The following is a 25,300-nucleotide window of genomic DNA, read 5'->3' as shown; positions in this document are numbered from 1 at the left end:
TGGACAATGAACTGGATAGAACAATGGACTAGATTAAACGATGGATCAAACTACTGTATGTTTGAACGTCTTTTAGTTGGACAAACGACTAGCAGTTGTTTGTATACGCTTACGGACCTGACAGTCGCTTGAACCACAGTTGGTCCAACGGATCCGTCAAGCGGATCGGGCAAACCGGCGGTTATCAGTCGCCCGACAACACATACACACGACCAACATGTCGTTTAAACTACAAGTCGGACGACAAGTTGGTTGAAAAAGTAGAACGTGTGTACTTACCTTGCGTATCGTTCCCCCCCCCCCCCCCCCCCTTTGGAAGGCCCGAAGAATTGTTTGATTTATTGCAATTTTGGGGGGAAATTGGATTGTTAATGAGCTCCTTTAGAGACTGGGCAGTCTCTGTGTTTGGTGGTGCGCCTCTCTGCCCAACAATCAGTCCGCCTCTTCATCAGAGTAATGCGCTCGAGGCAACAATCCACAATGCTTGCAGCCGACCTCACAAAAACGGCAGTCTGTAAGGGTGTATTCCCCTCGTTGCGTTACTTCGAGAGGCTAATGCATAACGATAACGATTATCCAGTAGCCGCTCACTGAGGTGAGTATGCCCATCTATGTTACTACTGAGCTCAGCTGCTATTATCATTGCGGACAGTTGCCTTGAGCACATTGCCTTCATAGAAAGCCCCTGGTAATTGGTGCAGCAGACGGGCAGAGCTAGGAACTCAGAGTAACAGAGATGTCTCCAGCAAAATGCCCGAGAGATAGAAGAATCCAGAAGCAGGAGGTGGAGCTCCTGGTGATGGGCGTAGCAGATGTGCTGAGCTGGGAACTCAGGAAAACAGATGTCGCCACCAAAGCCTTTGTAAATGAATCAGTGGCTGGAACCACACATGGATATTTCAGTTATGGGTTCAGAGACCTTTCAAATAATGAAGAAGGGTCTTTACAGCTCAAAGTCTTACCTGGTAGTTATTTTGGTTCAGTAGTAGCGCCCCCTGTGGAGGGTGTATATTGTAGTGTCGATGCGCACTGTTCCGAGAGGTGTTACCCGCCGGGTACTGCACGTTGTTTGTGTTGTGCACTGAGGTATTGAGCGCCATGTAATAATCGCTGCTGTGATAGGCTGTATTTTCAGGGGCGTCCCTTGCATTGGCCGGAAGTATTTTGGCGTTCCCCGTCCGTACGGAGACCGGCGATATGGCGCACTGGTTCTCCGCATGGGGGGAGCTGTTACAGTCCCTAAACCTGGAGCACAGCTGGTTCTGGGCCGCCAGGGACGCAAGCTCCTCCTCTCGAGTGTATTCGTCAACATCTCCTGTTTCCATAGCGATGGAAAAACAGTTTGATTCTACTGGCCGAAATTTCTCATCTGCCGCCCCTGAGGTGAGGCTCCAGGAAGAGTTCTCCGAAGCTGCCAGTGAAAATACTTCTCTGATCTCCACGTTTTTCAGTCCACAGGAAGAGTCTCTGTTGCGTTGCCCGGCAGAGACATGTAGTACCGGACTAATGCTTGGCTGATCGGGTTTGTGTGGCCGATGGCCACCAGGAAGATCTGTCACACTTTTTATAGACCAAGACGTTGCCTTTTGAGGAGCCATCCTGTCCATCACGGGAGCCGGAGAGCCACCAAAGTTCTTCTTGACGTAGAGCGAGTTTGGGGGATTCGTAGCACTCGACGATCGAGATAACATCAGGGTCTTCTCATCCATGGTGTTCTTCACCATTGGAGCTGGCCTCGGAGGAGGAAGAGCCTGAAGCTTAAGGTACTCGGGGTCATTCTTGACTGGCGGTCTTGGCATGCTTGGCTTTAGGAGATCGGCCTTCGTTGTCGTCTGTGGACTGATCCCTGCCCGGCCCGATGAGTTGCTCGGGCTGTACGCACAGGTCATAATAAAGTCGTTACTAGAGGTAGTCCGAGGAGGTACATTGCGGGAGAGGTTTGGCACAATCCTAACGGCCGCCTCTGAAGGTCGGGATGGTGAGTTGGGCATGGAGGCCTGGAGTTGGGTGCTGGACTCTGTGTAGTTTTTACTGCTCATTTTCCTGCGTTTGTTTCCAACCCAGGTCTGTGAAGATAAGGAACAAGAATGAACACAGTTGGTTTCTGTACTTACTTGAATCTGTCTTACAGAACTTAACATGCAGTTCTTACAAAAGGTACAATTCAACTGTCCATGGAACTACAAATACTGATAGCCCGCCCCTCATCCACAGCAAATAGCTCACTGATGAGTCCCAGAACTCCTCAACAGAGGTAAGTTCCTCCTAAGCAAGTCCCAGTATCCTTTAATGGGGTTGATTTACAAAGCTTACTTAATTTTCACCTTACAGCACACCTGAAGCGAGAATAAACTTATGAGATAATAAATTGTATGTGTAGTACAGGTAAGAAACAAGGCCGGATTTGTACTTTTTACTGCACAAGGGCACTGTCATCAGCCGGCCCCCTTCAGTATAGGTAGCCAGATGACCCCTCCCCCTTTCCCTCTAGTATAAGTATCCTGATGACCCCTCCCCTCAAGTATAGGTAGCTAGGTGACTCCCTTAATCCCTCCCTTTCCCACTCTAACCTTTCAGTATAGGTAGCCAGATGACCCCTCCCCCTTTCCCTCTAGTATAGGTATCCTGATGACCCCTCCCCTCAAGTATAGGTAGCTAGGTGACTCCCTTAATCCCTCCCTTTCCCACTCCCACCTTTCAGTATAGGTAGTCAGCTCACCTCCATGCCGCTGTAGCCATCAGTGTCACCTCTGCGCTCGTCTCCAGAGCAGAAGCTTCCTCTACCACTCAGTCTCCATCAGTCACTGCTGTATATCTGTCCTTCCAACCAGCATCTCTTGTGACTTGCCAGCATGTTACCAGCGAGTCAGACAGGAAGAGGAAGCTTCAACATTGGAGACAAGCGGAGATGTGAGCGACTGGCGGCTGCTATTCCACATCTTCCGCTTGTAACTCTGCAATACTGCCCAAGTCCATAGCCGCCGGCTACAACTCCAACGTGCAGAGAGAGCAGGGTGGTCGCTGCATAGGCTGCTGGCAGCAGAGCACTGTGATCTCCCTGCACTGCAGCATTTCCAAGCTTGCAAATGCTGCACCAGTTTAGCCTGCTGCTTTGGTGCCCTTGCTCCTGTGGTGCCCTAGGCCATGGCCGAGGTGGCCCTGGCCTAAATCCGGCCCTGGTAAGAAATAGAACATTAGTAGCTAAGAAAAGAGTCTGATGTTAGTTTCCAGTACAGGAATAGTTAAAAAAAAACTTCAGTAATCTATGCAAAAGTGCTTCTCTGAACTATTCGACCCACTGAGTCCAAAACAGTCTTGTTTTCTGAAGCACAGCCAAGAAACAGCGACAGACAGCTTGTGATAAGGTTTTACTGCAGTAAAGTTCTAAGGGTCATTATTTCTGCTTTGTTTTTTAGCCTAAAAGACAGAGTGTGGTTTTAACCTGCAACTGCGACAGTATGATGCAAAAAAAAAAAAAAAAAACTAAAAAAAAAAAATATGAGTTTCTTTTCTTTGCTACTAATGTTTTATATTTGCCACACTGTGGCATTGTTGGTGCTACAGATTTGGAGCACACGTCCTAAATCTCCAGCAGTGGCGCCCTCATCCTTCTGCTGGACAAAAGAGTCCCATTTTTGCCAGCTAGCCGGGAGGACACGATCATTCTGCTATCTGACAAGTAGCCCCAGTGTGTGGAGGCTGAAAGGCATGAGTGAGATAGAATGATGATGAACATGGTGGTCTTTTTATGCAGGGAATACACCATACAATTTCCTGTTAGATTTACCTGCAGATAGATAAAGTTCAACATGTTGGAAATTTATCTATCTCAAAAAACAAAACCTACATGTTTAAATGATTACAGGCCTGTTGCCCTGACATCACTGGTCATGAAAGCATTTGAAAAACTGATAATGACTTATCTGAAATCCATCACAGATCCCCTGCTGGACTCTTTGCAATTTGCTTACAGGCCTAACAGATCCGCAGACGATGCCGTGAACATGTGTATGCATTATGTACTACAGCATCTAGACACCCCAGGAACCTACACCAGGATTTTATTTATAGATTTCAGCTCTGCATTTAATACCATAATTCCATCACTGCTGCACAGCAAGCTCTCCCAGCTACACATACCTGAATCCCTCTGCAAATGGATAACCGACTTCTTAACCGACAGAAGACAGCGTGTTAGACTTGGTAAACTCACATCAAGCTCTCTGACAGTCAGTACTGGTGCACCCCAGGGCTGTGTGCTTTCCCCACTGCTGTACTCACTTTACACCAATGACTGCATCTCCACAGATCCATCTGTTAAGGTTCTGAAGTTTGCAGACGACACAACAGTTGTTGGTCTCATTCAAAACGGGGATGAGTCTGCATACAGGCATGTGGTGGGACTTTCCTCCTGGTGCAGCAGCAACAACTTGGAACTAAATGCTCTCAAAACCATGGAGATGATAATAGACTTTAGGAGATCTCCCCCCCAGCACCTCCCCTTAACCATAAATGGATCCACAATAACCCAAGTAGAGTCATTCAAGTTTCTTGGGTCCACGATCTCAAACGACTTAAAATGGGACAACAGCACCGCCACTATTGTCAAGAAAGCACAACAGAGAATGTACCATCTGCGGCAGCTGAAAAAGTTTGGCCTACCTCAAAATCTAATGGTGCAGTACTACACTGCAATCATCGAATCCACCATAACATCATCCATGACTGTATGGTTCAGCTCCTGCTCAGCATTAGAAAAGGGGAGGCTGCAGCGCATCATCCGATCAGCGGAAAGGATAATTGGCTGTAGCTTACCTTCCCTGCAGGATCTTTACACTAGCAGGTGCAGAAAGAGAAAGAAAATTGCCTCTGACCCCTCTCACCCAGCTCACTCCATCTTCCAGCGCATGCCTTCAGGAGTAAGATTCCGGTCAATCGCTACCAAAACCTCTAGACACAGGAACAGTTTTTTTCCTCAAGCGGTAGCCATACTTAATGCTGAACCACGTTAGAGCTGCTAGGACTGGAAAGTAATCAGCACAGAACTAAACATGAACAATTCTCACATTGCTTACTGCCACTATACTTATAATGTCCTTAACTTGTAATATTCACACTGTCTGTCCTTGTATTGTTTTTGTTTGTGTTTGTTAAGCAACTGCCAAGACAAATTGCTTATAGGTGCAAACTTACTTGGCGAAAATAAATTGATTCTGATTCTGATTCTGATCTATCTGCAGAGCAATTAGGCATTGTTCTACTCAGCAGGAGATAACCAGAAGACAATGCACCAGAGGTAATGACCAGTCTCTACAGAAAATAATCTAATTATGCATTCTAACTGAAAATCCAACAGAAAATCTAACAGAAAAATCGAACAGAAAATTGTATGGTGTATTCCCAGCATTAGTTAAGTATTGCTAGCATGGTGAGGGGGATTTTGTGGGCGCTACCTAGTTATTGTTAGAGGATTAACATCAGTATTGTATTGAATTAGTGAATCTAACCAATCCCCCCCCCCCCCATCCCCCAACCCCCAGCAGCTATCTAAGGCGCTCCCCCAAAACTCGCTTTTTTTCCGACAAGCATGCGCACTAACTTCTCTTTCAACCTCTACCCAAGTTGTTCTCCTCACTACTTATAGGATAAACACACGGCCGCTAGTTATGCATAATGTACACTACCCCTCCTCTTGTGTCCCCCTCCCCCCCTTTTATTTAGATTGTAAGCTCACAAGGGCAGGGCTCTCTCACTCTCTTCTTTCTTGGGATTGGTTATATATTTTCTTCATCATGTTACATTTGTCATTACTGTGTTCCTGTGATTCTGTGTTATGTACCAGTGTGTATATTCTGTGTATACCATTGTCTGTACTATTATGTATCCCATGTTTGTTTCTAACAGGGCAACAAAATTTGTTGGCGCTTTATACATCAAAAAGAATAATAATAATAATAATAATATACAGTACTGGGATCGTCTGATGCTGGATAAGTGTGCTTTCTGGTTGCTTGAGACTTATTGTTAAAGGAATACTGTAGGGGGGTCGGGGGGAAAGAGTTGAAGTTACCCGGGGCTTCTAATGGTCCCCCGCAGACATCCTGTGCCTGTGCAGCCGCTCACCGATGCTCCACCCCCGCCTCCGGTTCACTTCTGGAATTTTAGACTTTAAAGTCAGAAAACCACTGTGCCTACGTTGCTGTGTCCTCGCTCCCACTGATGTCACCAGGAGCTTACTGCACAGGCACAGACCATACTGGGCCTGCTCAATGGTGACGTCAGCGGAAGGGGGGACACGGCAACGCAGGCACAGTGGTTTTCTGACTTAAAAGTCTGAAATTCCAGAAGTGAACCGGAGGCGGGGCCGGAGCATTGGGGAGTGGCTGCACGGGCACAAGGTGTCTGCGTCCCTTCCATGGTCCTGTTGGCAGTGGTGACTTCGGGCGAAGTGGCGAGTGCTCACCCTGTGTCACCACGCCGGTCGCCGTAAGAGTCCTGCGCATGTGTGGTTCTTTGAAGACTGAACTGCGCATGAGCAGGACTCTTATGCCAACCGGCGTGATGACGTGGCGGAGGGGGAGGGGGGAAGCATGCACGACTTCACCCAGAGTCGCCGCATTACCGGAGCCGCTAGCGCGACCACGGAAGGGGCCAGGAGGATGCCGAGGACTTAGCGGGCTACAGTGGGCTGGAGGAAGCTTTAAAAATAGACCTACCTAATACACACATAGGCCTGGCTAATGCAACACTATACCCCACTCTATATACAGATGAAACTCAAAAAATGATTTCAGTAATTCAACTTAAAAGGTGAAACCAATACATGAAAAAGGAACCCTTTGCAGGAGTTTTGGATGAATTAGCTGATTAGAGTCGGACACTTTGAGCCGAGAATATTGACATTTTCACAATATTCTAATGGGCTGAGCTTCTGATTTTGGGGTTCTCATAAGCTGTGAGCCATAACCATCAAATGTATAACAAATAAAAGCTTGAAATATCTCACCTTGCATATAATAAGTCTATTTCATATATTAGTTTTTCATTTTAAGATGAATGACTGAAATAAATGGCGTTTTGCACAATATTAATTATTCTAGTATATTAAGGGAGCTGTGGAACCCAGTCTTTAAAGGATCTTAAAATTTAAGTAAACATAGACAATTAAGAAGTACGTTTTTTTCCAGAGTAAAATGAGCCATAAATGACTTTTCTCCCATGTTGCCGTCACTTGCAGTAAGGAGTAGAAATCTGAGTTACCAACAGATTTTGGACTAGCCCATCTCCTGATGGGGGGTTCACAGGGATTTCTTTATTTTCAAAATGCACTTAGTGAATGTCAGTTGCTCCGTCCCACTGCCAAATAAGTGTACGGTGAGCAGGGAGGCTTGCCAGCATCTTTGTATTAATCTTTTTCAGGGAGTGTCTTTATAAAGAATAAAGGCCATGCTGAGAATCCCCTATGGAGAGATGGACTGGCCCAAAACCTGCCGGTAATGTCAGATTTCTACTACTTACTGTAAGTGGCAGCAACATAGGAGAAAAGTCATTTATGGCTCATTTTACTCCGAAATAAACCTTCTTCTTATTTGTATGTGTTTTAAATTTGAAGATTTTCACGACAGTTCCTCTTTAAATCCGAGCCCCCCCAAAACTATGTGTAATGGAGTAAATACTTTTAATACTAATGGCATCCTTTGACATGCTGTTTCCCCCCCACTTTCATTTAGTATAAGTCCCATTAGTAGGCCCCGACTAGTACTAGTCAGGACATTTGGACCCCGGAATACATGACCCCCACGCATGCACAGTAGCCTCCCCACAGTTGCGCTGTCTGAGCTCCCAGTGGCTCTTCTGTCTGGCGCTAGGGGGAAGGCTACTGCGCACGTGCAAGGGCCATTACTTCCTGTTCCGAGGTTCTGACTAGTTCTAGTCAGGGTCTGTTTATGGGACTTATAACTGAGGAAAGGAGATGGAAGGGGAAAGGGAGGACACAGCCTGCCAAAGGAGGCCATTACTAAAAAAGTATGTACTCCATTACACATTGGGTTTTTTTCGGTCTCAGATGCCCTTTAAAGGAAACTACAGACTAGCTAAAAATAATAATATACATACGTGGGGCTTCCTCCAGCCCCCTTCAGGCTGATCGGTCCCTCACTGTCTTCCCCAGCTGCCTGGATCCTCCGCTAGGGGGCCTGGTAATTCTGCCAGTCAGGGCGTACTGCGCCCCTTCGTCGGAAGAGTTCTGAGCCTGCGCAGTACTACCGTGCAGATGCAGAATGCTCCTTGGCACGGGAGTGTGGTGGGGGAGCATGCACGGCCGGACTGCGCCTGCACCGACTGGTGGAATTACCGGGCTGCCTAGGCAGCTTGGGAAGACAGCGGGGGATCGATCCGCCTGAAGGGGGCTGGAGGAAGCCACATGTATGTTTACATTTTTTTTTTAACTTAAGTCTCAGATACACTTTAATAAGAAGAAGTTGGCCAGTGAGTGCTGGTTGGCTGAGACTGCTGGGATAGCTGGAGACTCCTCCGTAATAGCATACCAGTCCCCGGTCACTGACTCCCAAGTACATGGACACACCCTAACACCCCAGTCCCCAGTCATTGAACCCCAGTACATGGACACACCCTAACACCCCAGTCCCCAGTCACTGAACCCCAGTACATGGACACACCCTAACACCTCAGTCCCCACTCGCTGTTCATGGGCAATCCCTACCATAAGGGACCCTGAGCTACTCACCCGCACCACGCTGAAGTCCAGCTTGGTCTCCTGTGCACACTGCAGGATGAGTTGGAAGCAGCCTTTGCTCTGATTGGTCATTCCGTTATCATAATAACGCTGTAAAATTCTCTGCTGGTCCACGGTGAAGACCGACCGAAGATTCATCTGCTACAGGGAGGCAGAAATTAGTAGCAGCACTGACCTATGCGGCATCACTCATACCGACAGCAGCACCGACCCGTGCGGCATCACTCATAACGACAGCAACACCGACCTATGCGGCATCACTCATACCGACAGCAGCACCGACCCGTGCGGCATCACTCATACCGACAGCATCAGCCAATCATTGCCAGAGATGGGACCGCGCCTCGGGGGTCCTACAATGCTCAGCCTGAGCTCATCATTACAGAAGTGTGCTAACTGCCAGGCACTCAACCTCATCCTATACTTATACTGCCTAGTGAGACTCTGCTTTTCCTGCCTCCCACCTGTAGGTGTCACTGTTACATTTTCCACATTTTAATGTATGCCAGGATGTTCTCTAGTGTTTATGTAGTTGTCCATCCTGGCTTGCTCTGGTAATGGATTCCTGCATAGTCCTGTGTAATAAATTACTTCTCATTAAGGTGGCCATACACTTAAAGCCAATCAGAAGCGGAAAAAAACTTATGCTTTAACTAATTGCACGTGAAGTAGGAATTCTGAATAGAACATTAGAAGCAAAGAAAAGAGTCTCATATTTTTATTTTCAGTTTTATAGCTTTTCTTTTAATAATATTGCATCATTTTGTCATATTTGCAGTTTAGACCCCACACTCTGTCTTTTTAAGCTATAAAACAAAGCAGAAATAATGACCAGTTGAACTTTTCCGCAGTAAAACCTTATCTCAAGCAGTTTCTCACTGTTTCTTGGCTGTTCAAATGCTTCAGAAAACAGGACTGTATTGGACCCGGGGGTTTGAAGAGCTCAGAGAAGCTCTTTTGCATAGATAACAACTCTTTTAACTACAGGTAGTCCCTGGGTTACAAACGACCGACATACGAATGACCTGCCGATACGAACTACCCGATCCCGTTGCGATGACGTCATATTCGCATGAGGGAAGTTTGAAGAAGCGGCTTCAAACTTCCCGCGAGTGCCGGCTCATGTCCCCAGCAGTCTTGGACTCACGTCCGAACCGAGTCCAACGCTGTCTGTTGACCGCTCTCTGCGTCCTGCTCCCAATAGCCGCGTACAGCACCGCTAGATGCAGCATCCATTCGCTTCCTGTATGTCATGTGACATACAGCTTCCTGAATGTCACATGACAAACAGGAAGCAGTGTGATGCTGCATCTAGCGGTGATGTAAGCGGAGAGCGGAGGGCAGACAGCGTTGGACTTGGGCTGGAAGGTAAGTCCATAGGGAGAGCGAGGGGAAAGAGGAACAGGGGGTAAATACGGAGGCACAGGGGGGGGGGGGGGGGGACACTGGAGCCAAAGGAGGGCACATGGGAGGCAAAGGGGACAGAGATAGCACAGCGTTCCGACTTAAGAACGGATTCAGGCTAAGAACGAACCTACAGTCCCTATCACGTTCGTTAACCGAGGACTACCTGTATACTGGAAAGCAATAGGAGACTCTTTTCTTTGCTACTGATGTTCTATTTCTTAGCTGTACTACACATACAATTCATTGCCGATTACCGATTCTCAAAAGAAACTCACGCTAGATCAATGCCGCCACCTACACTAAGTCACTGCTGCACTAAGCCACCACCCACACTAAGCTCCGCCCACAACTGCACCACCCACACTAAGTCACTGCTGCACTAAGCCACCACTCACACTAAGCTCCGCCCACAGGTGCGGTCACGCATCCTTAAAGTGACACTGAAGCGAAAATAAACTTATGAGATAATAAATTCTATGTGTAGTATGGATCATTGATAGAACATTAGTTGCAAAGAAAAGAGTCTCATATTTTTATTTTCAGTTATGTAGCTTTATTTATTTATAACATTGCATCAGGCTGTCATATTTGCAGTTTAGAAACCACACTCTGTCTTTTAAGTTGTAAAAACAAAGCAAAAATAATGACCCTTTGAACTTTCTTGCATTCAAACCTTATCCCAAGCTGCCTCTCACAGATTCTTGCCTGTGTAAGTGCTTCAAAAAATAGGACTCAGTTTGACCAAGTTAAAGGGGCATTATGGCGAAAAATTGTAAAATTTAAAATATCTGCAAACAAGTCAAATAAGAAGTAAGTTTTTTCCAGAGTAAAATGAGCCATAAATGACTTTTCTCCTATGTTGCTGCCACTTACAGTAGGCAGTAGAAATCTGACAGAAGTGAGCAGGTTTTGGACTAGTCCATCTCTTCATAGGGGATTCTCAGCAAGGCTTTTATTCATTATAAAGCAATTCCCTAAAAAAAGATGTAAACAATGATGCTGGCCAGCTTCCCTGCTCGCTATATAGTTTTTTGGCAGTTGGACGGAGCAACTGCCATTTACTAAGTGCTTTTGAAAATAAGTAAATCCCTGAGAATCCCCAATGAAAAGATGGATTAGTCCAAAACCTGTCGGCTCTGTCAGATTTCTACTACCTACTGTAAGTGACAGCAACATAGGAGAAAAGTAATTTATGGCTTTTTCTTCTGGAAAAAACATACTTATTTGTACGTTTGCACATATTTTAAATTTTACAATTTTTCGCCATAGTGAAGCTTTAAGTGGAGAGCTCAGAGCAGCTCCTTTGCTCTTTTGATAAGATAAGAGTGTTTTCACTCTTCCTGTACTGAAAACAATATGAGACTCTTTTCTTTGATACTAATGTTCTATGTCTTAGCTGTACTACACATACAATTTATTATCTCAGAAGTTTATTTTCACTTCAGATTTGCTTTAAGTATGTACAGACGCACCTTTAGCTGCACACGCACACCACAGCCGATGCATTAAGCTGCCGCTCACACTAAGTCTCCACCCACACTTAGCCGCTGCCCACATTAAGCCCCACCCACACGTTTTAGGATACATTCATTTTAAAGCCACACTCCCTGCACAGATGATCTCTGGGCCCTGAACAGGCAGACCTTGTTTTTTTATCTATTTAGCAGATCTTTGATCAGCTGATGCCTGATTAACAGATCAGGAACCCCCTCACCAGCTATGTTCAGCAGCACAAACTTCTAGTACTGCATGCAGCGACCACCTCAGAGAATGCTGCCTGCGCCCCCTGCAGTCTGAACAATAGAATAACACTGAACTAAACATCCGCAGCCACCCCCTCCCACAGAGTCTAGCCATAGTAATGGGACAACAATGCACAGGTCTGACCGTTCTATGTGTGTAGGCTATCCACAATGAGAAGATCTGACACTCGCACGTGTGGAGGCTAGCCATAGTCATGGGAAAACAAGGAGAAGGTCTGACCATCATATGAATGGAGGCTAGCCATAGTTATGGGAAAACAAGGAGAAGGTCTGACCATTCACGTGTGGAGGCTAGCCATAGTCATGGGACAACAATATGAAGGTCTGACCATCATATGAGTGGAGGTTAGCCATAGTCATGGGACAACAATGAGAAGATGTGACCATCACATCTATGGAGGCTAGCCATAGTCATGGGACAACAATGAGAAGATCTGACCATCACATGTGTGGAGGCTAGCCATAGTCATGGGACAACAATGAGAAGGTCTGACCATCACATGTGTGGAGGCTAGCCATAGTCATGGGACAACAATGAGATGTGACCATCACATCTATGGAGGCTAGTCATAGTCATGGGACAACAATATGAAGGTCTGACCCTCATATGAGTGGAGGTTAGCCATAGTCATGGGACAACAATGAGAAGATCTGACCATCACATCTACGGAGGCTAGCCATAGTCATGGGACAACAATGAGAAGATCTGACCATCATATGTGTGGAGGCTAGCCATAGTCATGGGACAACAATGAGACGATCTGGCCATCATATGTGTGGAGGCTAACCACAGTCATGGGACAACAATGAGAAGATCTGATCATCATATATGTGGAGGGTAACCATAGTCATGGGACAACAAGGAGAAGGTCTGACCATCATATGTGTGGAGGCAAGCTAAAGCCATGGGACAACAATGAGAAGATCTGATCATCATATGTGTGGAGGCTAGCCATAGTCATGGGAAAACAATGAGAAGATCTGATCATCATACGTGTGGAGGCTAGCCATAGTCATGGGAAAACAATGAGAAGATCTGACCATCACATCTACGGAGGCTAGCAATAGTCATGGGACAACAATATGAAGATCTGATCATCATATGTGTGGAAGCAAGCCATAGTCATGGGACAAAAATAAGAAGACCTGACCACCATTTGTGTAGGCAACAACAATGAGAACATATAACCATTTAATGGGTCTAGGCCATCCAAAAGCATGGGATGACAGAAGATTCAGCCACCAGAGGTACACAAAGGGAGGCTGAAGTGAGATGAATACGGAGGCTGCCACCTTCCTTCTCTAATAATGGCAGTTGCCCGACTTCTGTCCTGACGCTCCGCCTCTAATACTACAAGTCCCTCCCCCAGAATGAGCATGCAGATCAGATGCTGTGACTCTGGTGTGACTCCACTAGCTGCATGCTTGTTACAGGTGTGGGATTCAAACACAACTATAACCAAAAGATCAGCAGGACAGCCAGGAAACTGGCATTTTTTATAAGGGTATGAAGATGGAAGCCTCCGTATCCCTCTCACTTCAGGTTCCCTTTAAAATCTAACTAAGGCCATATTCATGTGAAGGTACTCCAGGTCTCCTGGTTGACTCCTCATTGTCACCTGGTAGAACAGGATGGTGTTTGTAGCCCCTCAGCAGCAGGTGGTCTGTCAGTTCCTCCTCACCCCTCTGTACCGTGTCCCCTGTAGCCCCCTCAGCAGCAGGTTGTCTGTCAGTTCCTCCTCACCCCTCTGTACCGTGTCCCCTGTAGTCCCTCAGCAGCAGGTGGTCTGTCAGTTCCTCCTCACCCCTCTGTACCGTGTCCCCTGTAGCCCCTCAGCAGCAGGTGGTCTGTCAGTTCCTCCTCACCCCTCTGTACCGTGTCCCCTGTAGCCCCTCAGCAGCAGGTGGTCTGTCAGTTCCACCTCACCCCTCTGTACCGTGTCCCCTATAGCCCCTCAGCAGCAGGTGGTCTGTCAGTTCCTCCTCACCCCTCTGTACCGTGTCCCCTGTAGCCCCTCAGCAGCAGGTGGTCTGTCAGTTCCTCCTCACCCCTCTGTACCGTGTCCCCTGTAGCCCCTCAGCAGCAGGTGGTCTGTCAGTTCCTCCTCACCCCTCTGTACCGTGTCCCTTGTGCTCTGCTGTGCGGGTGTTTAGGGGGCTCACCTCTTGCTGGTATCCCTGAGACCCTGTAGAGGTGACCTCCCCAACGTTAGCAGCTACGCTCCCCTCCATCCTGGGACGTTAGTGTGTCACAGCCGGGATTCCTGGATTCCTAGGGGGGAAAAGGTCTGACGTTATTACGGGTAGAGGAACACATAACACTGCCCCCCTGATGGTACAGTACCCCGTACGTTCACACTGAGCCAAGACCACCAGGATCTGATGAGAGAAGGGGGGCTTGTCACAGAACAGCCGTGAGAAACGAAAACGCAACCGCAGTCGGTTTCCTGCCTCGATTGCCGTTGCGCTGCCAAATCAGAATCTCATGTCTGTGGATACCAGGCAGTCCAGCCTGGAGGGTCTCTGCTGTCTTCATAAGAGCAGCAGAGTTCTTTTCATGAAACCTGGTGCCTGTGGACTGTTAGCCAGAGGTGTAAACTCAAAGCTTGTCCAAGCTGATTTCACATTCAGATGTTAATTAAAGGAACCAAAAGGTCCTTTTCATACAGGGAGATCCCAGGAAGCTAGTCACAGCTTGACACCAGACAGCCTGGCTGCAGCCTTACCAGGAAGAAATGAACAGGTTATATAATTTTTTGCCTATTTACAGAATACAGTAAATAGGGTAGTAATGAGAGCGGTATCATTGGATCCGTAGGGTCATGCTGAATCTCTTGATACCAGTCGAGAGGGGCCCGGGGCCCCTACAACCCAGGTATGAATCTTCTCAGGAACCTGACCGGCTGCCCTAGCCATGTCTGATGTCATATTAATCTGTATTTTCCGACAAGTATGAATCTGTTATCCCCCTAAATATAACGTGTATCGTTCATGAGTTACGGCATTTTATAAGTTTAGCCCTAAAATCTCTCAGAGGGAATGAACTGTCATTGGTGGGTAACTCAGAGGGGGCCGGCATTGCCTCACCCCCAAACCAGCTTCATCAAAAGCACATGGGCCCTCAGTCCTCCAAATTCCACCTTCATGAAAGCACACTGCCAGCCAGGAGACCATGTGGTTGGCGGCCATCTTGTCTGAGCTGAAACAAAGGACACATGGCTAGCGGCCATCTTGATCGGTCATCTTGTCTGAACTGAACAAAGGACATTTTCCATGTTGCTTGGATTTTAAACTTTGCTGAACTGAACAAGAGGAACTCTACAAGTTTTCCCAGAACGGACATATTTCCACAAACCCTAAGTATTTTCTCCTTTTTTATTTCATACTGGCTATTACTGTTTTAATAATTGTTGATTTTAATAATTGTCTGTATATATTAATTATTTATATTGCTGTGAATAAAACACTTCATCAAAGTCATTCACTATTCCGCTACCCTGCTTATCAGCCGCACAACTGAACCAGACTTCTGAAGAGACGCTACTATTGTTGAGATCTAGACAGAATAGAGTGTGTTTACCCGTTTTTATTTGCAGGTCGAGAAATAACCAGTTAGTGAGTTCCCCTGTCTCAGATAACAGAGGTGGTGGCAGTTATATCCTGAAATAGTGTGTAAAGTTGTAATTACCGTACCTCACAGGCTCCCTTCTGGTTTGTCTGCGGCCAATTCCCAACGGTTCCTACGCATTGACTGCGACCAGAGTTCGCACGATCCGTGCGCTGGCACCGTTTGGAAGGCATTTCGCGGTCTGACCACTAGGGCTCCTGTGACAGGGCTCCAGCCAAAAACATTCTTTATGCAGTTTAAAAATGGACCAATCAAATCCCACCCAAGGTGGAATTTGATTGGTCCATTTTCAAGATGCACAAATTTGCATAATCCTGTATCAGATTATTTTGTATCTCATTGACTATTCTTAGTTAAAGAGATTGCAGCAGATATCGTTAAAGTGGCCATACATCACCCAATACATGGCCAGATAGACCATTAGATCGATCCCTCTCTATTGCCTGCCCACACACTGTACACCGATTTTCTCCTCTGGTGGCCGGCGTTACCACGAGTGCCTGTACCACGTAACTTGGCATGTGTAGTAATGTCACTCGTGGTGACGCTGGACACGGGAAGAGGAAATGACCCGTGCCAGCAGAGAGGTGGACTTTCCCATTGCACACGGACATGGAGGGGGGGGAGAGGAGTTGGGGAGGGAGGAGGACCCGTGCCAGCAGAGCTGTGGACTTTCCCACTGCACATGGACATGAAGGGGGGGGGAGAGGGGTTGGGGAGGTAGGAGGACCCGTGCCAGCAGAGAGGCGGACTTTCCCACTGCACACGGACATGGAGGGGGGGAGGGAGGTGTTGAAGAGGGAGGTGTTGGGGAGGGAGGAGGACCCGTGCCAGCAGAGAGGCGGACTTTCCCAATGCACACGGACATGAAGGGGGGGGGGGTGTTGGGGAGGGAGGAGGACCCGTGCCAGCAGAGAGGTGGACTTTCCCACTGCACACGGACATGGAGGGGGGGGGGGGAGGGTTTGGTTGGGAGGAGGTCCGACACATTTATACACTTTGTGACACAGCGTCTTGAGGTCCGTCGATTACCGCAATATCGAACGCCATTACCTTATCGAGCCCTTGCGACTGATAGTGTACCGGCATTCTCATTTCACCGATTTCTTTTTTTAATGATTCTTTTATTTTGAAAGTTTTATAAGTAGTACAAAAAGACAACAAGACTAACAACATAAAGCCCGCCATAGATAGTGCAAGCCATAGAGAACAGTGATACAGTACATGGTATTGAGACCAAAACACATTCTATAACATTCGATAAACAGTAGTAAGATGAACCACAAACCAGCGTGGTTCCTTCAAAAGAGATAGAACATCAAATATAGTGCAAATGACTGCAAAGGTCCTTTTGGAGAGGTTACATAGTTACATAGTTATTTTGGTTGAAAAAAGACATACGTCCATCGAGTTCAACCAGTATAAAGGTTAAGACTCTCCACTATATATAGAAACTTCTAAGGGATCAGCTCTGGGCCCAAAGGGAACATCCACCAGTAGCCGACCCTGAGTAGATAGTCCACATAGAGAGTGCAAAAACCTGAAAAACGGAGTCTTTCTATGTATACCATAACTAGTTTAAAGAGGAACTCCAGTGAAAATAATGTAGTAAAAAAAGTGCTTCATTTTTTACCATAATTATGTATAAATGATTTAGTCAGTGTTTGCTCATTGTAAAAACTTTCCTCTCTCCGATTTACATTCTGACATTTATTACATGGTGACATTTTTACTGTGGGCAGGTTATGTAGCTGCTCCTAGCTGTTTTGGCTGTTAGAGACAGCTGTAAACAGCTAATTCCTGTCTGTGAATATTGTTACATTGTGGCAGTTTGCCCAGAGTACCGTGGTACTCAGAGCTTCTTGTGGGAGGGGTTTCAGCACAAAATCAGTCATACAGCGCCCCCTGATGGTCTGTTTGTGAAAATCATTATATTTCTCATGTAAAAGTGGGTATCAGCTACTGATTGGGATAAAGTTCAATTCTAGGTTGGAGTTTCTCTTTAATATCAATTAGTGAAGGATTCTCAGACTCACCCATATATGGCTGCCACATATGGACAAACCCTAGAAAAAGGTTTAGTCTGACATAGACAGACATAAGAAGAAAATAAAAAGTAAAAATAAAGAGAAAAAATAGTTAGAGAGGAGAAGAAAGGGGTAAAGAGAAAAGAAGACCGGTAGAGGTGGTAGGGTCCCGAGGACAGCGCCACAGCTTCAACGCTGTCTCCAGAACGTCAGAGGTTCGGTCAGAGTTCCCTCAGCAGGCTGTGTGACTAGGCGGACATGAGGGAGCGGTAGTGATCAGATTCCTTAAAGGGACTCTGTAACAAAAATGTCATTGTGTTTTCTACCATCCTACAGGTTCCTAAACCTATTATAATGTGCCCTGGCTTACTGCAGCACTTTATACTATCACCATCTCTGTATTAAAACAGCTTATCTTTCCCCTGTCGGACTTGTCGTCCTGTGCCTGGAAGGCTGCCAACTCTTCAGTGTGATCTGCTATGCATGCCCCCTCTATGCACACTCCCCTGTGTGTGTGTGTTATTTACATTAGCCAACTTTTCTCTGCTCTCTTATCATTTACAAGCTGGATAAATCCTCTGTACACATACTGATGAGTCACATACTGCAGAATTACAGACAACCGGGCAGAGCTGTCTATAAGAAGAAACAAACAATCAGCTTGTAACTCTTCAGTGAGCTGCAGGGGGAAAGAAACACACAAATGATCTCTTGAAATTCAAAAGGAAGGGTGTATACAGCCTGCTTGTGTATGGATGTATTTTCTATGTTTGGACATACTGTACATCAACCTACTTCCTGTTTTGGTGGCCTTTTGTTTGTTTACAAACAAACTTTTTAAAACTGTTTTTAACTACTTTTAATGCGGCGAGGAGCGGCAAAATTGTGACAGAGGGTAATAGGAGATGTCCCCTAACGCACTGGTATGTTTACTTTTGTGCGATTTTAACAATACAGATTCTCTTTAAATTCAAACCATCCATACCATGTCTTCCAGAATTGCTCATGTTTTCATTTGACTGATTTCAACTGGAAATTAAATAAAAGATCGATCGGGTGGCCATAATGCATCAGCGATTCTCTTCTGATTTAATAAAATTATCGAATCGAAAGGTTGACGGTCCACAATATCGAGTAATGTATGGCCACCCTTAAGGTTCATACACACATCCAATTATATTTGGCCAATGAATGGGCAATTATACAACCTCCATGTAGCAAGAGGACCAACAGATTTTGAATACTATGAACAAGTTGTGTAGCTAAGCTCTCATACTACATGGAGGTGGTACAATTGCCCAATTGTTGGCCAATAAAAACTGGATGTATGTAATTTTATTTTATTTTTTTTTGGGGGGGGGGGGGGGAGGGGGGAGGTGTAGCTTTTTTCATAGTCTATTTACTTTAGCAAGTTTTATAAAAAAGAAAAAAAAAAGATCTCATCTCTGCAACAATGCAATGTATTCTCATTGCGAGAATAAGCAAATTGTCACATATACACACACACACAAAATGTTTGCGTGAGAACCAAAATGCCCATCTCTCCTCATCACTGCTAATGAGCCATTAATAGTATGTTCTGATGTAATGATGTGTGTGACGAGGCCAGTGCTGCAGAGATCAGGCCGGGCACAGGACGGCTGCGGTACCCTCCCCCTGCCCCCATCACTGGGGCCTCACAGGACGCAGCCATCCATGCAGGAACGCTCTGCAGGCCCCATTGTCACCATGTGCCCCCTGGCATGGAAGCAAGGTCACATGATCAGTGCGTTCCCTGGAAACAGCACATCGCATGGGGCACTACTCAATACTGCTCACCAGCCATGTCACATAATGTCCCTGCTGGTAAGGGAACAGGGAACCCAGGAAGCAGCATAAAAAAACTGTATCTGATTACTTATGATTATTATTATAATACCTGTTTCCCTTGCTTATAATCTGCTAACAAATGTTCCTGCAAATACAATGGGCCTGATTAAACAAACTAGAACAGTGTTTATTATTATGCTGCTGCATTATATAGCACTGACATCTTCTGCAGCACTGTACAGAGTACATAGTCATGTCACTAACTGTCCTCAGAGGAGCTCACAATCTAATCTTACCATAGTCATAGTCTAATGTCCTCCCATATTATTATTATGTATTTATATAGCACTGACATCTTCTGCAGCACATCACAGAGTACATAGTCATGTCACTGACTGTCCTCAGAGGAGCTCACAATCTAATCCTACCATAGTCATAGTCTAATGTCCTACCATATTATTATTATGTATTTATATAGCACTGACATCTTCTGCAGCACATTACAGAGTACATAGTCATGTCACAGACTGTCCTCAGAGGAGCTCACACTCTAATCCTACCACATACATAGTCTAATGTCCTACCATATTATTATTATGTATTTATATAGCACTGACATCTCCTGCAGCACATTACAGAGTACATAGTCATATCAGTGACTGTCCTCAGAGGAGGTCACAATCTAATCCTACCATAGTCATAGTCTAATGTCCTACCATATTATTATTATGTATTTATATAGCACTGAAATCTTCTGCAGTACTTTACAGAGTACATAGTCATGTCACTGACTGTCCTCAGAGGAGCTCACACTCTAATCCTACCATAGTCATAGTCTAATGTCCTACCATATTATTATGTATTTATATAGCACAGATATATTCTGTCAGTTATATATAATTTTATGTAAATTATATGCAGCTTGAAATCAGACCAATACAGATTGTCGGGAAGTTGTTCTGATTGGTCCAGTTTCAAGCTGTATATACAGTGGTTTGCAAAAGTATTCGGCCCCCTTGAAGTTTTCCACATTTTGTCATATTACTGCTGCAAACATGCATCAATGTTATTGGAATTCCACATGAAAGACCAATACAAAGTGGTGTACATGTGAGAAGTGGAACGGAAATTCATACATGATTCCAAACATGTTTTACAAATCAATAACTGCAAAGTGGGGTGTGCGTAATTATTCGGCCCCCTTTGATCTGAGTGCAGTCAGTTGCCCATAGACATTGCCTGATGAGTGCTAATGACTAAATAGAGTGCACCTGTGTGTAATCTAATGTCAGTACAAATACAGCTGCTCTGTGACGGCCTCAGAGGTTGTCTAATGGCCTATACTCACGGGCTACAATTGTCGCCGCAACGCGCGGCGCGCGCGTGTTGCAGCGACAGGTCGCCCGTGAGTATGAGGCACAACACGGGCGCGCACCCTGAACTGTCGCCCGTCGCCACTGGCGCCAGGCGATTGAACCGGTCAATCGCCTAGCGACAGTTGCCGCCGCAACTTCGCCGCAACTCTCGCTAGTCCGCGTGTGTATGCGGACTAGCGACAGCAACCCCATAGCCGGTGCACTGAGTTTCCGGCGGGGAGGAGGAACGTCGGCGACAGCTTCAATCGCGCCACTAGTCCCTCTTCTGCAGTGTGTATGCGGAGAGACGTGGCGACGAGCTGTCGCCGAACTGTCGCGCACACGCTCCCGTGTGCTAGCGACATGCAGTTTTGGTTGCCCGTGAGTATGGACCATTAGAGAATCTTGGGAGCAACAACACCGTGACGTCTAAAGAACACACAAGACAGGTCAGAGATCAAGTTATTGAGAAATTTAAAGCAGGCTTAGGCTACAAAAAGATTTCCAAAGCCTTGAACATCGCACGGGGCACTGTTCAAGCGATCATTCAGAAATGGAAGGAGTATGGCACAACTGTGAACCTACCAAGACAAGGCCGTCCACCTAAACTCACAGGCCGAACAAGGAGAACGCTGATCAGAAATGCAGTCAAGAGGCCCATGGTGACTCTGGACGAGCTGCAGAGATCTACAGCTCAGGTGGGAGACTCTGTCCATAGGACAACTATTAGTCATGCACTGTACAAAGTTGGCCTTTATGGAAGAGTGGCAAGAGGAAAGGCATTGTTAACAGAAAGCATAAGAAGTCCCGTTTGCAGTTTGCCACAAGCCATGTGGGGGACACAGCAACCATGTGGAAGAAGGTGCTCTGGTCAGATAAAACCAAAATGGAACTTTTTGGCCAAAATGCAAAACGCTATGTGTGGAGGAAAACTAACACTGCACATCACTCTGAACACACCATCCCCACTGTCAAATATGGTGGTGGCAGCATCATGCTCGGGGGGTGCATCTCTTCAGCAGGGACAGGGAAGCTGGTCAGAGTTGATGGGAAGATGGATGGAGCCAAATACAGGGCAAACTTGGAAGAAGACCTCTTGGATACTGCAAAAGACTAGAGATTGGGCGGAGGTTCACCTTCCAGCAGGACAATGACCCTAAAGGTAGCCATACACTGGTCGATTTGCCATCAGATTCGACCAACAGATAGATCCCTCTCTGATCGAATCTGATCAGAGAGGGTTCGTATGGCTGCCTTTACTGCAAACAGATTGTGAACCGATTTCAGCCTGAAACCGTTCACAATCTGTTGTGGTGGTGGTGGTGGTGGTGGTGCTGCCGCCGCTCCCCCCGCCCGCATACATTACCTGCTCCGCCGGTGTTCCAACATTTTAGCATGCCCGACAGAATAGCATACAAATGCTACTGAGCATGTGCAAAGTCATGCAGGTCATACATTAACCCCATAATGCCCATCAGCAGCATTAACCATTGCAACCCCAGTTAGCTGCCTGGGTGCTGATGTGCAATCTCCACTATCCAAGTGGACATAGAGTTAGAATAAAAAGTTGTCCGAGCGAAGCAAGCGGGCAAGGGGACACTGATTCTACTAACAAGGGGTATATCACTTTAAATGTATGCTGTTTTGTCAATGTATGCTAGTTAGTTGGAACACCGGCGCGACTCCAGTCCCCAGGTCTCCGCTGCTCCGTCTCCGCTCTGGTCTCCAGGTCCAGTATGCTTTACTTCTTCCTGCCCGGCAGGAAGTTTAAACAGTAGAGAGCCCTCTACTGTTTAAACTTCCTGCCGGGCAGGAGGAACTGAAGCATGCCGGAGACCAGCGCGGACACTGAGCAGCGGTGACCGGGGGTAGTCGTGCCGGCGGAGCAGGTAATGTATGCGGCTCTATTGCGTCGGTCGTCGGGTACTCGAACGCCGCTAGCGACGCCCTCCCTACCCGCGGGCGATCGATGGTTATTTTTCGCACGGAGCGATAGACGGGATCGGACGAAATGGATCGAAATTCGGCGTGTAGCGCGAACGATTGGCAGCAGATTCGATCCCAGTGATCGAATCTGCTGTCGAAATGGCGGCAAATCGGGCCAGTGTATGGCCAGCTTGTCGTCTCCGCCAGACAACCTGCGACCTGGACCCTGGACCAACTAAACATATGCTGAAATGCCCTGACCTGCTTGTCCCAGCATTTCACAAAATAGTAAATTGCTCCCTGCAAGCAGGGAGATTTCCTACCTCTCTAAAAGAAGGAATCATCAAGCCCCTTCTTAAAAAACCTTCCATGGATCCAGATGCTATGAGCAGCTACAGACCTGTCTCCAACCTCCCCATCTTAGGTAAAGTTATTGAAAAGGCTGTCTATCTGCAACTTGAAACCAGGCTGTCAGTAAACAACATCCTGGACCCTCTACAATCTGGCTTTAAGAAACACCACAGCTGTGAAACAGCCCTCATCCAAGTCTGCAATGATCTGCTCATGGCAAGGGACAGAGGGGAATGCTCCATCCTAATCCTGTTGGATCTCTCAGCGGCTTTTGATACAGTTGACCATGAAATCCTGCTTAACAGATTGCAGGAGTACTGTGGCATCAGTGGATCAGTCCTCCAGTGGTTCAGATCATTCCTGACTGACAGAACACAGAGAGTATCCCTAGGACCTATAATGTCCAAACCTGCACCTCTACAATTCGGAGTGCCACAAGGATCAATCCTATCCCCTCTGCTGTTTGCAATCTACATGTTGCCACTCGGTACACTTATCCAACGACATGGCCTGACGTACCACTGCTACGCTGATGACACACAGCTATACCTGTCCTTCAAACCTGGTGGAACAGACCCTACCCCAAAAATAAACTCTTGCTTAGCTGAGCTTCAGGCATGGATGAATGATAACTGGTTGAAACTGAATGCTGACAAAACTGAGGTCCTGTTTGTCCAAAGCCAGTGCTCGCCATCAAAACAGCTCTATCCTAAAGCAACACCAATCAGGATTGGGAATTCAGACATAAACAGCTCCAACCTTGTGCGCAGCCTTGGCGTACTAATCGATGGGGAATTGAGTTTCAGAAACCAAATTTCATCTGTAGTTAAATCTTCCTTCTTTCATCTGAAGAACATTGCAAAGATTAAACATCTGATTCCCCCAGAGGATCTTCAAACCCTAGTCCACGCCTTCATCACATCACGGCTGGACTACTGCAATGCCCTTTATGCTGGCCTCCCCAAAAAAGACCTGCGTCGCCTGCAATTAGTGCAGAATGCTGCTGCCAGATTGCTAACAAACCAGCCTCGCCACTGTCATATTACACCGATCCTTCGCTCACTGCACTGGCTACCAGTAGAATGGAGAATACTCTTCAAGATTGGACTGCTGACATTCAAATCCCTGCACAATCTGGGCCCTGGATACATGAAGGACTTGCTGAAGCTGCACCACACCTCTCACAACCTCAGATCAGCAAGTTCTATAAAGTTGGTCACTCCCAGAGTGCACCTCAAAAAATCTGGAGACAGAGCCTTCTGTCATGCTGCCCCTACTCTTTGGAACTCCCTACCACACCCAGTAAAGACAGCACCATCCCTGGAGCTATTCAAATCCAGACTGAAAAGCCACCTGTTTAGCCTGGCATTTCCAGATTTATAAAATTCTTCCTCTGTACCACGATGGTCGGAGCCATGCTTATGCGCTTTGAGTCCCACGGGAGAAAAGCGCTTTACAAATGTTATTTGTTGTTGTTGTTGTTGTAAACATAAAGCCAGGGCAACAATGGAATGGTTTAAAACAAAACATATCTATGTGTTAGAATGGCCCAGTCAAAGTTAGAATGGCCCAGTCAAAGTCCAGATCTAAGTCCAATCGAAAATCTGTGGCAAGATCTGAAAACTGCTGTTCACAAACGCTGTCCATCTAATCTGACTGAGCTGGAGCTGTTTTGCAAAGAAGAATGGGCAAGGATTTCAGTCTCTAGATGTGCAAAGCTGGTAGAGACATACTCTAAAAGACTGGCAGCTGTAATTGCAGCAAAAGGTGGTTCTACAAAGTAATGACTCAGGGCAGGGGGCCGAATAATTACGCACACCCCACTTTGCAGTTATTGATTTGTAAAAAATGTTTGGAATGATGTATGATTTTCGTTCCACTTCTCACATGTACACCAATTCGTGTTGGTCTTTCATGTGGAATTCCAATAAAATTGATTCATGTGTGTGGCAGTAATGTGACAAAATGTGGAAAACTTCAAGGGGGCCGAATACTTTTTCAACCCACTGTATGTAGAGGTATGGAGACTCCAGACCCCATAGAGCCTTCCCAGTCCTCTGTCTCCTCATTCTACCCCTGAGCCCTGGTGAAATGATTCAACCTATAGGTCGGTTATGTCTCTTCCCACCCCTGCACCGGCGGGACAGGTCCTCTTCACTACTCTGTGTAGCCACAACATGCAGCTTATTATCTCTCCTGACACTGCAAGTCATGTGATAGGAAGCAGCAAGCTAATAGGCTACTCGAAATTGTGAAGAGGACCTACCACCACGTTGAAA

General features: G+C 46.4%; 1 protein-coding gene across 5 annotated transcripts in view; it reads right to left on the bottom strand.

The window, feature by feature from the left end:
* The window catches only part of HDX (highly divergent homeobox), a 98,121-nt gene that overhangs the window by 58,077 nt on the left and 14,744 nt on the right, over positions 1-25,300 (bottom strand). For 3 of the 5 annotated variants that reach the window (XM_068249259.1, XM_068249260.1, XM_068249261.1), the window contains 3 exons: positions 14,089-14,197; positions 8,747-8,896; positions 963-2,066 (listed from right to left, as the gene is read on the bottom strand). In XM_068249259.1, the coding sequence (XP_068105360.1) occupies positions 963-2,066; positions 8,747-8,896; positions 14,089-14,157 (1,323 nt within the window). In that variant the 5' untranslated portion in view covers positions 14,158-14,197. The remainder of the gene's footprint in view (positions 1-962; positions 2,067-8,746; positions 8,897-14,088; positions 14,198-25,300) is intronic. The other 2 variants (XM_068249262.1, XM_068249263.1) reach the window with 2 other exon arrangements.

This window comes from Hyperolius riggenbachi, chromosome 8 (assembly GCF_040937935.1).
Source record: "Hyperolius riggenbachi isolate aHypRig1 chromosome 8, aHypRig1.pri, whole genome shotgun sequence".
In the NCBI taxonomy this organism is placed as follows: Eukaryota; Metazoa; Chordata; class Amphibia; order Anura; family Hyperoliidae; genus Hyperolius; species Hyperolius riggenbachi.
Note: the sequence above shows the minus strand (reverse complement) of the source record. Positions and strands in the feature narration are given on the sequence as shown.